Source organism: Ovis aries, chromosome 3 (genome assembly GCF_016772045.2).
Source record: "Ovis aries strain OAR_USU_Benz2616 breed Rambouillet chromosome 3, ARS-UI_Ramb_v3.0, whole genome shotgun sequence".
Classification (NCBI taxonomy): Eukaryota; Metazoa; Chordata; class Mammalia; order Artiodactyla; family Bovidae; genus Ovis; species Ovis aries.
Genome location: NC_056056.1, coordinates 70,354,604 through 70,367,090, shown reverse-complemented (window position 1 = coordinate 70,367,090; position 12,487 = coordinate 70,354,604). Strand labels below are relative to the sequence as shown.

General features: G+C 40.0%; 1 protein-coding gene across 4 annotated transcripts in view; it reads right to left on the bottom strand.

Moving 5' to 3' along the window:
• Nucleotides 1-3,480: 3,480 nt before the first annotated feature.
• Nucleotides 3,481-12,487, bottom strand: part of ASB3 (ankyrin repeat and SOCS box containing 3) — a 107,171-nt gene continuing 98,164 nt past the window's right edge. For all 4 annotated transcript variants that reach the window (XM_060412200.1, XM_027966832.3, XM_042246168.2 and 1 more), the window contains one exon: nt 3,481-5,272. In XM_060412200.1, coding sequence (XP_060268183.1) covers nt 5,067-5,272 — 206 coding nt within the window. In that variant the 3' untranslated portion in view covers nt 3,481-5,066. The remainder of the gene's footprint in view (nt 5,273-12,487) is intronic.

Below are 12,487 nucleotides of genomic sequence, written 5' to 3'. Positions count from 1 at the left end.
AGTAAGCATCTTTTAATTTCATGGCTGCAGTCACCATCTGCAGTGATTTCAGAGCCCCCCAAAATAATCTGCCGCTGTTTCCATATCTATTTGCCATGAAGTGATGGGACCAGATGCCATTATCTTGGTTTTCTGAATGTTGAGCTTTAAGCCAACTTTTTCACTCTCCTCTTTCACTTTCATCAAGAGGCTCTTTAGTTCTTCACTTTCTGCCATAAGGCTGGTGTCATCTGCATATCTGAGGTTAATATTTCCCCAGCAATCTTGATTCCAGCTTGTGCTTCATCCAGCCCAGCGTTTCTCATGATGTACTCTGCAGAGAAATTAAATAAGCAAGGTGACAATATACAGCCTTCACGTACTCCTTTCCCTATCTGGAACCAGTCTGTTGTTCCATGTCCAGTTCTAACTGTTGCTTCCTGACCTGCATAGAGATTTCTCAAGAGGCAGGTTAGGTGGTCTGGTATTCCTATCTCTTTCAGAATTTTCCACAGTTTATTGTGATCAACACAATCAAAAGGCTTTGGCATAGTCAATAAAACAGAAATAGATGTTTTTCTGGAACTCTCTTGCTTTTTCCATGATCCAATAGATGTTGGCAATTTGATCTCTGGTTCCTGTTGCTTGACCTGAGCCCAAACTACGGTGGAGGTAAGGAAGATAATAGCAACTTAAAAAACTCAACATTCAGAAAACTAAGATCATGGTACCCAATCCCATCAGTTTAGTTCAGTCACTCAGTCATGTCCAACTCTTGTGACCCCATGGACTACAGCATACCAAGCCTCCCTTGTCCATCCCCAACTCCCAGAATTTACTCAAACTCATGTCCATTGAGTCGGTGATGCCATCCAACCGTCTCATCCTCGTTGTCCCCTTCTTCTCCCGCCTTCAATCATTCCTAGCATCAGGGTCTTATTTTTCAAATGAGTCAGTTGCAAAGAACACAATCAATATAATTTCAGTATTGACCATTTAGAAACGTCCATGTATACAGTCATCTCTTGAGTTTCTGGAAAAGGGTGTTTGCTATTACCAATGTGTTCTCCTGACAAAACTCTGTTAGCCTTTGCCCTGCTTCACTTTGTACTGCAAGGCCAAACTTGCCTGTTATTCAGTTATCTCTTGACTTCCTACTTTTGCATTCCAATCCCCTTTGATGAAAAGGGCATCTTTTTTGGTTTTTAGTTCTAGAACGTGTTGTAGGTCCTCACAGAACTGGCCAACTTCAGCTTCTTCAGCATTAGTGGCTGGGGCACAGACTTGGATTACTTTGATGTTGAATGGTTTGCCTTGGAAACAAACTGAGATCATTCTGTCATTCTTGAGGCTACACCCAAGTTCTGCATTTTAGGCTCTTTCGTTGACCATGAGGACTACTCCATTTCTTCTAAGGGATTCTTGCCCACAGTAGTAGATATAATGGTCATCTAAATTTTTAAACTCATCCATTTCCATCCATTTTAGTTCACTGATCCTAAGATGACGTTGTTCAATCTTGCCATTTCCTGCTTGACCATGTCTAATTTACCTTGATTCATTCCACGTTCCTTTGTGAAATTCTTCTTTACAGCACTGGACTTTACTTTCACCACCAGACAGATCCACGATTGAAAGTCGTTTCCACTTTGGCCCAGTTGCTACATTCTTTCCGGAGCTATTTGCAATTGCCCTCCACTCTTCCCCAAGAGCATACTAGCCATGTTCTGACCTGAGGGGCCTTATCTTCCAGTATCACAGATCTTTTTGCCTTTTTATACTGTTCATGAGGTTCTCCAGGCAGGAATACTGGAGTGGACTGCCATTCTCTCCTCCTGTGGATCACATTTTGTCAGAATTCTTCACTATGATCCATCTATTTTGGGTGGTCCTACACAGCATGGCTCATAGCCTCACTGAGTTACAAAAGCCCCTTCGCCAAGACAAGGCTGTGATCCATGAAGGTCTCCAAGAATAAAGAGGAGCATAAAAAATGAAAGGCAAACTTTTAGACAGATTTTCTCAACTTCTTTCTATACCTCATGCTGATGGAACCAAGTCCACTGTTTCAAAAGACAGTTATTTACATTCTTATCACAGTTATTATTTATAAGTTTTTGAGGCCCAAACATAATTATAGTAGAATTTTAGAATAACCAATCAAATATACTCAGAGGTCTTGAAACTGTACCTGAGACTATACTTGAAGATCTATGAAGTATTACAATTTTCATACAGGTTTACAGATAAACTTAGGTGAGAATAGATCCAAAGTTGGATATATCAACTGATCATGTGACATATTATCAATGTCACAAGTGGTCATGGGACACGGAGGTAGGTAACTGATCTGGGATGCAGGACCACCAGAAAGCTACATATCAAGATACTTGCTACATGGCCAAAAGGGAGAGAGAAACAAAGAAATGATGTACAATGACTATTATTACACGATAACATAAATGAATCTGAAAATGCACACAAAAGTAGGAGGAACCTAAAGAGGGCATAGTGGATGATTCCAGGAAAAACAGATTGTTGGTGCTAAAACCCAGAAGAGTGGTTACCCTTCTGGCAAGAACACAGAGACTAGAAGGGCCACAAAAGGAACTTCCAGCATGCTAATAATGTTCTGTTTCTTGAACTACATGCTGATTACACAGACATTTTCATTTTGTAAAAAATATAGTCGACCCTTCAACATGTTTGAGCTGGTGCAGGTTTACTTACACACAGACTTTTTTCAACAGTAACACTACAATACTACACAATCTGCAATCCAAACTACCATACTTGATTAGATCCATAATTGGTTGAATTCAGAGATATAGACAGTGACTGTAAGTCATAACCAGATTTTCAATTCTATAGAGGGTAGGAGTCCATTAACTCCCATGTTGTTCCAGGGTCAACTATAATCAGTTTGTATACTTATGATATGTATACTTTTCTTATATGTGTTAAATGTCAATAAAACATTTACTTAAGAAAATGTGATGTCCAGATTACCATTATTATATGAAATCATCACAGAAAGATGTCCTTCGACAGGAATGTTGAGCAGGAAATGCACTTAAAGGACAACATCAAATCATGGTAGGATAAACTCTTGACAACTGTTATTAAAACCAATTTATGTCCTGCTCTGATACTATATACCACCATTAGAAAACCACTGTATGGAGTTCTTCATCAGGCTCACTGAGACTTTAAGACTACTGAAGCACCATGCTACATGTAGGGCAGAGGTTCAAGTTCACACTACCTGGATGTATCATTTTGATCAGAAGTTGTCAGTGTAATTTACTTACCTTTAGATACTTCTGGACTGGATTTCTTACTGAGTCCTTGCTACTAGTCATAAAAATAATATTTATGTATTATAAAATAGCCTAAGAGAAAGATATTGCATACAGTAAGTAAAATCATTTATGCTTTAAATACTAAGGGTCTTAATGTATCTGAAATATTTTTAAGTTTTTAAGACTAAGAGCTCAATGATAAGTTATGAATAGTTGAATTTATTACATATTTAAACATAAACAAAAACACATGAAACGATTCACCCTAAAAGGTAAACATTCTATGTACACTGGACCCTAACAAAAAAACTGATTATGTTAAAAGCAGAGACTTAACAGGGTTTAAAAAAATAAAGATACAGACATTTAAAAAATACTACACAGTACACACTTTTTAAAGAATTTATTAATTATTAGAATTTCTACCTGTTTTTTCCCTATACACCCTTACTTCTGCATGTATACCCACTTCAAACTCTTATCTCCACCCCACAGGCAGCAACTGTAGCTCCAATCTAAGCTGAATTTAGTTATCCTTTTGGACCTTAATATCTCCATCATTTGGTATGCCATCATCACTGCTTTTATCAAATAGCAAAAGTCTATCAGCGATGAATTTGACTGACCCACTCCCATCTATATTAAGTCACAGAATCCAAAGGATAGAATACTTGCCTTCCCTTGGACCCCATCTCTAGCTGTCTAACATCATAGTATGCTTTCCTAACCTTTATCTCAAGACAAATGCCCACAGCCTCTTATCATAGCTCACTTGATATAATATTCAGCCCTCTCTGACTCTAGATTCCTAGCAAACAAGTGTAAAACCAATGAGGCAATATCTCATTAACCTAAGTCTCTAAGGTTTAAATTTCATGGACTATTTGATAACTTATCCAGATAGTAAAAAGGAAATATATTATAACATTAACAAAACTAGCAACCACTGCTTCATAAGATTGAAGCTACCCTCTGATCTGGAGACTGAATGGACCTGCAATGTTTCATCTGATCGTGAGCAACTCAGAAATACATACCTTTCTTTCTTTAAAAATGATACCACAGAAATGTCTCTCCCAGTCTCCTAGTACTAAGTAAATGTGGTAAAATGCACATTTATCTCAATATTGACCTAATTTTTTTTTCAACATGTCTTTGAATTTAAGTCTGTTCTTGCCTTTGCAGAAACAGGAATTTTTTTTTTTAAAGCCAAAAGGAGTATCAAAGAACTGGGGAAAAAAAAAACCAGCAAAATGATTTATTTTCTATAGTCTTTAAAAAGAGAATTCTCCCCTGAGTTTACCTGTGAAAAGCCAATGAATTTCAAATGAATTAAGAGATGAGAACAGAATATAATACAGTTCTTTTATAAACATAAGAGATACTCAACTTCACTGTGTATATACTTCCAGTGAAGACTTATGCCTTTTCTTCTAAGCTCTAGCCCTAAGTAAACACAGAATCATAGGTGGAAACAGGCCATGTTTAGCACTAGAAGCAGCATTCACAGTTCATTCACAGAATAAAGCAGAAAATGGTTAGGTAAATGAATATTACAACATAAAGTGTACTGATGATAAAACTGCGACAAAGTAACTTACATGATGTTTACAACACTTTTTTTTACCAGGTAGCCTAGTTGTAAACATTTCCATTAAACCACTGCCCTCTAAAGCCTAACCAACCACACAAACAAAAATCATCTTTTGTGACAATAAAATTGTGAAGAATTTGTACTCCATGGCTCCTTATCTTGGTGGTTTTCAGAGTAAGGCAAATACTGTGTTAAGAGGGTTCACTGATTTCTCCATCTTGAATAACTGCCAGTTCTGGAACTTCATTCATCCTCAAAACCTCTGCATAGAGCAAATAATCATGTAGGATTCTGGGAAGAGGCAACTGACGGATAAAACCATCAGACTGTAGGTGTTCTAGTTTTAGACGGGACCAAATTTCCAAACGACAAAGGTGGGTCAGGGATGGAACAGAGGCTGGAGAAACAAACATAAAAAGAAAGATAAAAATGTTGAACCAGGAAGTATAACAGTCCATTAAGGTAAATGCCCTTTTCCCCCTCACCTCTGTTAGTAAAAACAAGTGGTATGTTATTTAGACTTACTTTTGAAAGATTACTTGGGCCAGGATGACCAACATAAACTCCATTTATTTATTCATTTTACAACTTTCCTGGTTCTTCTTCCTCCAATTTCTGGCCACACATTCCAAAGTCAGTACCCAGCACCATATAGCATTAATGTTCAAATCCTAAATATCTGGCAATACCAGTTGGGACTTAAGAAATGGGTGATCTAACTTTAGAAATGATAGAAAGGCACAGCAGCAAACGTTACTTCCCACTCCCTCTCGCTGCACATGGTCTCCAGACCCACCACATCAAGTGAATAAATATGTAGCTTATATTCGTTTTGCTCTTTTTATCCATGATATAGAATGAAAATTTAAAACTGACACAGAGAGAAAAGGAACCTTTACTGAAAGCCTACTAAGCCATCTGCCTACACACATTCTATTTTTATCTTCCTTTACTCTGTGAGGTACACATTATCATGCTCTCATAGAGACAAAAAAACAAGAGATTTAAGTAACTTTTCAAAGGCCAAACATCTAATACATGGTAGACCATGATTTAAATTCAAGAACCTATGATCCCAAAACATGCATGTATATGTACACATGCTAAAACCATTGCTGCTAAAAGCTAATAACCAATTAAAAGGATAACCCACATATGCTTAATTAGCAATCATATGACAGTGGTTTTACTAAGATGAAAAGTGTTAATTAAAGAAGTTAATGTTCATGACAAGGGGTACCTCCTCACCACCGCCCTTCCTGACCTTCAATGTGGCATAGCTCCTCTAGGCCCTCCTGCGCTCCTGCAGCGACCGCTCCTTGGACATCGGTTGCTCCTCCCAGACACCGCCCCTGACCTCGGACTTGGGTAGTTCCTCTCGGCTGTTCCTGCGCTGACGCAGCCTGGCACTCTTGGCTGCTGCCCCTGACCTCGGACGTGGGGTAACTCCTCTTGGCCACCACCCTTCGGGCATGGGGTCCTCCCGGCTTCTGCCCCTGACCTCGGACGTGGGGTAGCTCCTCTCGGCTGCGCTTCGTGCGCCGGGCGCAGCCGCCCATGCTTCGTGCGCCAGGCGCAGCCGGTCAGTTTTCATTCCAATCCCAAGGAAAGGCAATGCCAAACAATGCTCAAACTACCGCAAAATTGCACTCATCTCACATGCTACTAAAGTAATGCTCAAAATTCTCTAAGCCAGGCTTCAGCAATACATGAACGGTGAACTTCCTGTTCAAGCTGGTTTCAGAAAAGGCAGAAGAACCAGAGATCAAATTGCCAACATCCACTGGATCATGGAAAAAGCAAGAGAGTTCCAGAAAAACATCTATTTCTGCTTTATTGACTATGCCAAAGCCTTTGACTGTGTGGATCACAATAAACTGTGGAAAATTCTGGAAGAGATGGGAATACCAGACCACTTGATCTGCCTCTTGAGAAATCTGTATGCAGGTCAGGAAGCAATAGTTAGAACTGGACATGGAACAACAGACTGGTTCCAAATAGGAAAAGGAGTACATGAAGGCTGTATATTGTCACCCTGCTTATTTAACTTCTATGCAGAGTACATCATGAGAAACGCTGGACTGGAAGAAACACAAGCTGGAATCAAGACGGGAGAAATATCAATAACCTCAGATATGCAGATGACACCACCCTTATGGCAGAAAGTGAAGAGCTAAAAAGCCTCTTGATGAAAGAGAAAGAGGAGAGCGAAAAAGTTGGCTTAAAGCTCAACATTCAGAAAATGAAGATCATGGCATCTGGTCCCATCACTTCATGGGAAACAGATGGGGAAACAGTGGAAACAGTGTCAGACTTTATTTTTGGGGGCTCCAAAATCACTGCAGATGGCGATAGCAGCCATGAAATTAAAAGACGCTTACTCCTTGGAAGAAAAGTCATGACCAACCTAGATAGCATATTCAAAAGCAGAGACATTACTTTGCTGACTAAGGTCCGTCTAGGCAAGGCTATGGTTTTCCTGTGGTCATGTATGGACGTGACAGTTGGACTGTGAAGAAGGCTGAGCGCCGAAGAATTGATGCTTTTGAACTGTGGTGTTGGAGAAGACTCTTGAGAGAGTCCCTTGGACTGCAAGGAGATCCAATCAGTCCATTCTGAAGGCGATCAGCCCTGGGATTTCTCTGGAAGGAATGATGCTAAAGCTGAAACTCCAGTACTTTGGCCACCTCATGCAGAGTTGACTCACTGGAAAAGACTCTGATGCTGGGAGGGACTGGGGGCAGGAGGAGAAGGGGACGACAGAGGATGAGATGGCTAGATGGCATCACTGACTGGATGGACATGAGTCTGAGTGAACTCCGGGAGATGGTGATGGACAGGGAGGCCTGGCGTGCTGCCATTCATGAGGTCACAAAGAGTCGGACACGACTGAGCAACTGAACTGAACTGAATGTTCATGAAATCTAGGAGTACTAAAAACAGATACTGGTTTTATGTGAATCAAATCTAATGCCTTTTGTTAAGTGCAAGAAATCCTTCATAAATCCCTGTGAAATGAACCAAAGATTACCAGACCAGGATCAGAGCAGCAAAGACAAGTACAATCAAGAGCCCAACTGACATCAGACCTGCTGGTCTGACTTCAAGTCTAGGGTTCTTTATTAATAACCCACAGGGCCTGAGACATGCTAGTTCTCTACCATCAGTAATATCTTCCAAACCACTGAAGTGAGTCCATCATCTTAGATTTTAATTTAAGCTTACCAGTTTAAGTTTAGTTCATTCAGAATTTGGGTAACTCCTCAAGTCACAGTGTTTCAAAATGCCAAATTAGAAAAGCAACAGAGTTAGTTTATTTTGTAAATAAAACCAAAGTCTAAGAAGAGTATTCCCTTAAACTGTGAGTCACACAGATTCCCCACTATAAAAATAAGACTACAGCAACGACAATATAGAGAACATTTACTTCCACTGTTTCCATATTTAATACTGTTTAAAATTTTACACTTATCTGTAAACTTAAGGAAGAATCATTCTCACTTCAAAGATGAGAAAACACAGATAAGGGGAACACTGGAGTGATCAGCAGGAAACCACATGGAAAAAAAGCTCAAACTGCAAACCCCAACAGTTTTCCAAAGGAGTACTAAGTAGGTTCAACTTCAAAAAGCAGGTGGCCCATGTTCAACTGTTACACATAAGGAAGCCCTCTCTTCCTCTGAGATCATGAACAATAGTTGGCCCTAATGTCACTGGATATGCACAAATGTAATAAAAGTTTCAGAAATGAGCATAACTGATTCTTGGTAAGCACACAGCTCAGCTGGTAGAGACAAAATGTCCTAACCGCTGCAAACACTGATTATGCCATGGGCACAGCCAGAAGGAACTGATAGAGAAAATGATAAGACTACAGAGCATGTACAAAGATCATGGCATCTGGTCCCATCACTTCATGGGAAATAGATGGGGAAACAGTAGAAACAGTGTCAGACTTTATTTTGGGGGGCTCCAAAATCACTGCAGATAGTGATTGCAGCCATGAAATTAAAAGACGCTTACTCCTTGGAAGAAAAGTTATGACCAACCTAGATAGTATATTCAAAAGGAGAGACTACTCTGCCAACTAAGGTCCGTCTAGTCAAGGCTATGGTTATTCCTGTGGTCATGTATGGATGTGAGAGTTAGACTGTGAAGAAGGCTGAGCACCGAAGAATTGATGCGTTTGAACTGTGGTGTTGGAGAAGACTCTTGAGAGTCCCTTGGACTGCAAGGAGATCCAACCAGTCCATTCTGAAGGAGATCCACCCTGGGATTTCTTTGGAAGGAATGATGCTAAAGCTGAAGCTCCAGTACTTTGGCCACCTCATGCGAAGAGTTGACTCACTGGAAAAGACTCTGATGCTGGGAGGGATTGGGGGCAGGAGGAGAAGGGGACGACCGAGGATGAGATGGCTGGATGGCATCACGGACTCGATGGACATGAGTCTGAGTGAACTCCGGGAGATGGTGATGGACAGGGAGGCCTGGCGTGCTGCGATTCATGGGGTCGCAAGGAGTCAGACACGACTGAGCGACTGAACTGAACTGAACAGAGCATGTGGGTTAAAGTGAGACTGGTTAAGAGAATTTTTACTCATATTATATTACAGTTTAGTATGCACCTGGTTAAACTGAAACCTTTCATTCTGCACATTGTTAATGTAGATAGCTATTAAAAATCCAAAAGGAAGATGAAGGATGGCTGTGCAACCTGGAGGAGAGCGGCTGGCTCAGAGCTAAGGAATCCTTAATACTTCTCCAGCTTCACCAATTTGACAGACTACACTGACATACAAACTTCTCAGTCTGACCAGGGAGCGTGCCTCTAGCTTTCCCACAGTTTCCTATAGTTCAGACAAGCCTTTCAGAGCCATCTGACTACATCACAGGAGCCCTATTGCTCTATCTTTCACAACCAAATGAACCATTCATCTGCTTATGCGGATATGTGTGTAAAAAGCTTAATCATCTGTGATCAAGCCAAACTGGACCAGTACACATTTATTAGGGACTTTCCTGCTGGCTCAGATGGTAAAGAATCTGCCTACAATGCAGGAGATCCAGGTTCCATCCCTGGGTTGGGAAGATCCCCTGGAGAGGGGAATGGCTACCCACTCCAGTATTCTTGCCTAGAGAAGTCCATGGACAGAGGAGCCTGGTGGGCTACAGTTCATGGGGTCACAAAGAGTTGGACATGACTGAGTACCTAACATGTTTATTATGGGAAGCTTATATGACTTGCCCATGTTGACACTGTACAGAAACAACGGAGCTGATACTAGATCCAAATGATTGGACCCCATGTCTAGGGTTTTCTAAACCGGTGATAAACCCAAAATAATTCTCTTAACATCTTCTAAACCACTGAAACTATCATAAATTTCAAGAGAGCTTTCCATTCAATAATTTTAAAAAGGATAGTTATTCCAGTTACTGATTCTACTTTTAATGCACTATTTTGATTTTCCTCCGGTGAGCACAAGATATCACTGGCCTGATGAACAGTTAGAGGTAAGAACTATATTAACATAGACAATAATATATTCATCAGTGCCATCTTAGTTTAATATGCCAGTGAATACTAAGGGAATTGTATAATCATATATGTAATATTTCAAGGCATGCAAAATTCCTATGAAAGTTTTAGTGATGCATAGTATTTCCAGATGTGTTGCCACTAGACTGAGAGAAGATCAAGACAAGCCTTGAATTTATAATATGGAAAAGCTCAGAAACTGTATGTAAAACATAAAGTTCATAAAAACCTGTTAAAACCAGATTTGTTAAATAAATCTCTCTTTTCCAACATTATGGCACTGATCATAATCTAGAAAATGATGTATAAAACCACACTATAAATGATGTATAAATTTGTAAATGATGTATAAAACCACACTATATTTGGGTCACTTTTCTGACCTAATCATTTTCAAGTTAATATGTTAAACCCAGTTTACCTCCAGACCTATAAGCAGACAAGCAACCTTTACCTATTCATTTCTACATAGAAGTTTTCAATTTTGTTAACTTTGTCGTATGTACAAAGAACAATCAAAACAGAAGGTCACACGTTATATGAAATTGTACTAAAATTAAAATGATCAAAATAAATCCCAAAATTCTTAATTATGCTTGTTAATGCCAAGTTTACTATAGTACAGCAATACATATATATCATAAAAACCCATTACCTATATTTTCCAGAACCATTTCATCACTAGCCTGCCCTCATGCCAATATTCAAATGATATATCTGCCTTGACTTTATTTCTATGGTTCCTCTGCAGGATTTTCCGCATCAAATGCATTCATCTGACTTCTGGGATATCTACTACAATATGTATTTTCATCACTAATATAATGTTTTTATGGTTCCATCCTTTTGTTCACAGTCTTCCTTAACTTACTTGTACAGTCTCTCTCTCTCTTCCACTGAAAACGTCCACTAAAAACTTCAACAAATATAAAAAGAAACTACCTAAAGATGCTGGAGTATAAATAACAGATAGATTAGGACAGGAAATGAAAACCTAAAAGAATGACCAGCAGAACAGCAATGAACAGAATGAATGGAAAGGGCACCACCCAGTAACAAGCCCTGAGCTACAGTTGAGAGGCGAAAGTGAAAGTCACTCAGTCGTGCCCAACTCTTTGGACCCCATGGACTATACAGTCCATGGAATTTTCCAGGCCAGAATACTGGAGTGGGTAGCCTTTCCTTCTGCAGGGGACATTCCCAACCCAGGAATCAAACCCAGGTATACCACATTGCGGACAGATTCTTTACCAGTTGAGTCACAAGGGAAGCCAAAAATACTGGAGTGAGTAGCCTATCCCTTCTCCAGCAGATTGATTCCCCAGGAATCAAACTGGGGTCTCCTGCACTGCAGGAAGATTCTTTACCAACTGAGCTATCAGAGAACCTGAGCTGGAGTTGAGGAGTCATTATTAACCAGTTGTATGACCTTCAACAAGTCATTTAGGTGCTTCAACCTTCAGCTCCTCTTCTATGAAACGGGCATAATGCCTCATCTATACTATGAACATAACTGACACCTCTCTGAATCTAAACATTATAAACTGTACAATATATCATACAAATCCTAACCATCTTCTAATCTAGTGAAATTGAAATGTTTTGGCTGCACACTCAATTAGTGAAAAGTCTTTTGAGTACATCACTCCAATGTATGGATATTTCAGTTCAGGTCAGTTGCTCAGTCGTGTCCAACTCACTGTGACCCCATGGACTGCAACACACCAGGCATCCCTGTCCATCACCACCTCCCGGAGTTTACTCAAACTCATGTCCACTGAGTCAGTGATGCCATCTAACCATCTCATCCTCTGTTGTTTCCTTCTCCTTCTGCCTTCAATGCTTCCCAGTATCAGGGTCTTTTCAAATGAGTCAGCTCTTCGCAAAGGGTGGCCATAGTATTGAAGTTTCAGCTTCAGCATCACTCCCTCCAATGAATATTCAGGACTGATTTCTTTTAGAATGAACTGGTTAGATCTCCTTTCAGTCCAAGGGACTCTCAAGAGTCTTCTCCAACACCACAGTTCAAAAGCATCAATTCTTTGGCACTCAGCTTTCTTTATGGTCCAACTC